Here is a 4,372-nt window from a genome sequence, read left to right as displayed (position 1 = left end):
TTCAATCCTCCCATTCTTCTCTCTTCCCCACACCTAAAATCCAGACTTCCACTTCTGTCCTCTACTCAACAATTCTCCACTCCTCTCCTTTTTCCTTTCATTTTACTTGTGTTTTAATCTGCAGTGCACAATGAAAACGTTACCTTCTTCTCCTTTGGTTTTACTGGCATGGCGGACTACCAACGTTAAAGGTGCACCTACTGTACCGGAGTGTGTAGCAAGTTTCCTCATTGAGGTGACACGACTGAATGAAACACTCAATGACTGTTTGACCTATAGAGTCATGAAACCAACAGTAAACACTCAGTAGTAGTATTATTCTTTATATAGCACAAGAATTGTTTTTGGGAGTAGATGTTCAGTACTTTTTATACAGATTCAATTATCCTTATAAATCTATTAAACTCAATGACTATAGAATTATAATATTTGTATAAAATGTACGTAACATTTACTCCCAAAAACAAGTCTTGTGCTATATAAAGAGTGTTTACAGTTGGTGTCATGTCTCTAGGTCAAACGGTCATTGAGTTTAATGGAGTTAGAATATTACAAACTTTTACACTACTATATTTATTTGAAAACATATAGAATGTAAATTCCACAAATGCCTTGTGTCATGAAAGGGATATTTTTAAGAACATTTCATATTTGTTGTGATGTCATAATATCAAAAGTTTAAATTGATTAATTGATTTATAGGGCTAATAAAATTGATATGAAAAAAAAAAAATCTGCTTTTTTAAAAATTCAGCTTTGTGCTAGATAAAGAAAACCTACCATCATGCACCAAGAAAACCATCATGCATGTCCAAGTTCTTTTCGCTTGAAAATGTGATGAGTTTAAAGGGTATTGTCGCGAATATCAAACGAATGTCAAATATAAAACTAACTTTACCGCACTGCTTTAAACTTTAAAGGGTCTAAAATGACTGCAGCCAGATTTAGGGAATGATATAGAGCGACTTCCGGCAAAAATCCCACCAGATCGTTTCCCCAGTAAGACCCCCAGGAAAAAGGTGGATAACTCACAAGATATCTGAGGAAATCACATATGAACGCACAGAACCCGAATGCAGTTTAAATTATTCTCGCAATCAATTATTTTCGGTCACATTTGCGACCATTTTAGTTGCAGTTTAGAGCACTGCATGAGAGTGAATACAAAGTTCCTTTATATCTAGAATAGAAATAAGGATCGTCAAATTAAATTGCGGTTAATTGGAAAATCAATATTTTTACCCTATATTTATTCATATTTGTATTTTGTGTCTCATTGTTTTAGTATTGTATTGTTGTGTTACGTTAAACGTTACCTTGTGTATTTATTTATTTGTTTTTGTTTTTTAGATTGGTTGACCACTATTCAAAACCAGGCATTTCTACTGACCTACAGTATTTACAGTGGAGATGTGAACAATTTCCTCACCGCGTCCGAATGTGAAAGTTTATGTTCCAGGATGAAGTGTACTAGTAGTGCCCTCGTGTGGACAGTATATCTGGTTACTCTACTTGTAAGTTAAGATACTTCAACATTCATTAAGATAGTTAAATCACGATTTATATTAATGGTAATGTTAAAAACAAGTGAACATCATTAGTGTTGTCTATCCGTTCTTAGTTAGGAATTCTAAGCGGAACTCATGTGACGTCTGAACGCTTCCCCACGGAACACTTTTCATGTAACAAAACCATCAACATGGCTGCGCGCTGGAGAACGATCAAACGTTTCGAATAATTGACCAAACGGGATGAAATCTCCATATGCCAAGAAATAACAACTAGAATTTGTCACCAGAATCTGAGGCATTTTTTTACAGCTGTCAAATGGCTTTGCTCAGTGATGTATGCCGTAGTGTCCGCGCGCTGTTAGGTCAATGTCAGAGATCAGCAGCAGCAGCAGCAGCGTGGATTCATTGCCAGTCATGTAAGTTCACACTATAACCTTCAACTGTATTAATTAACATATTCAGCAAGTCTTCGATTCATTGCAGGTGACAGAAATATTTTGTAACATTAATCATTTTCTTTGGTGTGGATATACGAGGATTCGGCTTCTGTTCACCAATATACATTAAAGGGATAGTTTACCCAAAAATGAGTCCCAGATGAGTATGACTGACTTCTGCGGAACACAATTATAATTTATTTTTTATATCTCAGCTCTGTAGGTCCATACAATGCATGGGAATGGTGACCAGAACTTTGAAACTCCAAAAAGCACCTTAAGGCAGCATAAAAGTAATCCATACAACTCCAGTAGATTAATCCATGTCCTCTGAAGTGATCCAAATAGTATTTAAGTGAAAACAGACCAATATTCAACTCCCTTTTCACTGTACATCTTGCACTTACAGTCTCTAGGCACACAATAATATCAAGCTCAGTTAAACTTCCTAGTGACTGATGCATGCGCAGATGGTGCTAGGAAGTGTAATCGAGCTTGAAAGCATGATTGCAATGGAGATTGCTGATGTCAGCATGTGTAGTGAAAAAGGAGTTATATTTTGGTCTATTCTGACCCAAAACTGATTGGACCACTTCAGAAGACATGGGTTTAACCACTGGAGTTGTGTGGATTACTTTTAAGATGCCTTTGTGTTTTTGGAGCTTCAAAGTTCTGTCCGCCTTTCACTTGTATTGTATGGACCTACAGAGCTGAGGAATTATTTAAAAAAATCTTCATTTGTGTTCTGCAGAAAAAAGTAAGTCATGCACAGCTGGGATGGCATGAAGGTGAGAAAATTATTGAATGTTCTTTTTTGAGTGATCTGTCCCTTTAACATCAAGGTTACAATATTCATCCATAGGGTAAAGTGTATCACTTTGGCCCTGTAACGTTTTTTTTTTTTGTAAACTTTTTAAAATAACATTTTAAATAAGTTTAAATAGTTTAAATGGTACTGATTTGTGATGTGATAGTTGTGGGTGATCCATCCCTTTAATTAAGACCATAACTAAAATATTCAGTGAATTCACTGTCTTGTTATCTTAATACTCATTTCACATCCCTGAAACAAGGGGACTGAAAATAGCAGCAACACATGTGGCAGAAAATAAGTAGGAAACTATCTATCCGATCGGTCTGTTGGGTAATGTTTAAATCCAAGACTACAGGTAGTCATCACCTACAAAGAATGTGTTTCACCTACAAAGCTATCAGACCAAAAATATCCAGATTAAAAATAGACGGTCTGCACATAAATGTAGAGACTGTTCCACTTTAAATCAGAAGTGATTTGAAACCTCTCAAGGGAACTGAATGTTTAATTATAACATAGGGTAAAGTTTATTTTAATTGTTTCTTCCCAGCAGCTCGGAAATACAGCCAGACAGCGCCAGTAGTTAGTGATAATGAAGCCATCAATCAAACATTTGTCAACCGAAACCCAAGGAACTTGGAACAGATGGCCCTCGCAGTAAAGGATCGGGGCTGGGGCACGGTGTGGCCTTCTAGACAATATTATCACAGGTTTGTGTGCATTTCCAGTGTATCAAATCAATGAAAAGGTAGGAAATCAAATGATGAAAATGTACAAATAAAACATTGGAGTCATAGCTTTGTGAGATGCTGAATTATATCTGTATTAAATCCACAATAAATTGTATTCTTTGGCATCTTCAGAACCTTAGATTTTCTAAACATTTCAGATTTATCAAATGATACAGCATCTTAATAATCTTACAGATACAAAGAGGATTGCACATTTCAGTGATGCAAAAAAGCTTTACACCTATATTACCGGGTTCTATAACCTTCCTTTCCTCAGATTGGTGTTCAGGCGCTCGCAGCAACATGTCACAGCTGAGGTGTTCTCAAATGACTCTATTGAACCCGTACTCTCTTGCTCTACGAAGGAGTGGGCTCTGAAGCAGGAACTGGGCTCCACGCGATCCGTAGCAGCCTGCCGCGCCATAGGTGAGGTGCTTGCTCAGCGGTGTCTAGAAGCAGGCATAACACGAGTTGTTTATCGAGAGATACCGTGGAAGTTTCGCTCAGAGGCGGTGAGTTGTTGAATAAAATGTATCTTTTTACATTTTTTAAATTTGAATACATTGAGATAGAATTAATGATGTAAATGCTTGAGCTAATAATTTTTTTCCCCTCACTGTAGAATCAGACGTTCTGGACAGCAATGAAAGAGGGTGGTGTTGCACTTAGTGAACCGAGGCGAAAATTCATTTAAGTTTCATCTTGTTTTATTTTTGTCTGTAAATATAACTGTGTTCTCACCTTCAAACCGTGTGGTCATTGAGTCCATTACAGATTGGTTCCCAGTGCAGAAGATATTACATTTCTACACATTTTATCTTTTATTGTTTATATATATATGAGAGAGAGAGATGTACTGCTCTCTGGAAGAAATATTAC

At 36.6% G+C, this 4,372-nt stretch overlaps 1 protein-coding gene across 2 annotated transcripts; it reads left to right on the top strand.

The window, feature by feature from the left end:
* Positions 1–1,674: 1,674 nt before the first annotated feature.
* On the top strand, positions 1,675–4,309 carry mrpl18 (mitochondrial ribosomal protein L18). 2 transcript variants are annotated; one of them, XM_052088988.1, is made up of 4 exons: positions 1,675–1,927; positions 3,316–3,472; positions 3,771–4,005; positions 4,116–4,309. In XM_052088988.1, the coding sequence occupies exons 1-4, from the start codon at positions 1,828–1,830 to the stop codon at positions 4,185–4,187; spliced, it is 564 nt and encodes a 187-aa protein (XP_051944948.1). In that variant the 5' UTR covers positions 1,675–1,827; the 3' UTR covers positions 4,188–4,309. The 2 variants fall into 2 exon arrangements, with proteins under 2 accessions (XP_051944948.1, XP_051944947.1); XM_052088987.1 differs by having other exon boundaries at positions 3,313–3,472.
* Positions 4,310–4,372: the final 63 nt, after the last annotated feature.

Source organism: Xyrauchen texanus, chromosome 23, assembly GCF_025860055.1.
Source record: "Xyrauchen texanus isolate HMW12.3.18 chromosome 23, RBS_HiC_50CHRs, whole genome shotgun sequence".
Lineage (NCBI taxonomy): Eukaryota > Metazoa > Chordata > Actinopteri > Cypriniformes > Catostomidae > Xyrauchen > Xyrauchen texanus.
Note: the sequence above shows the minus strand (reverse complement) of the source record. Positions and strands in the feature narration are given on the sequence as shown.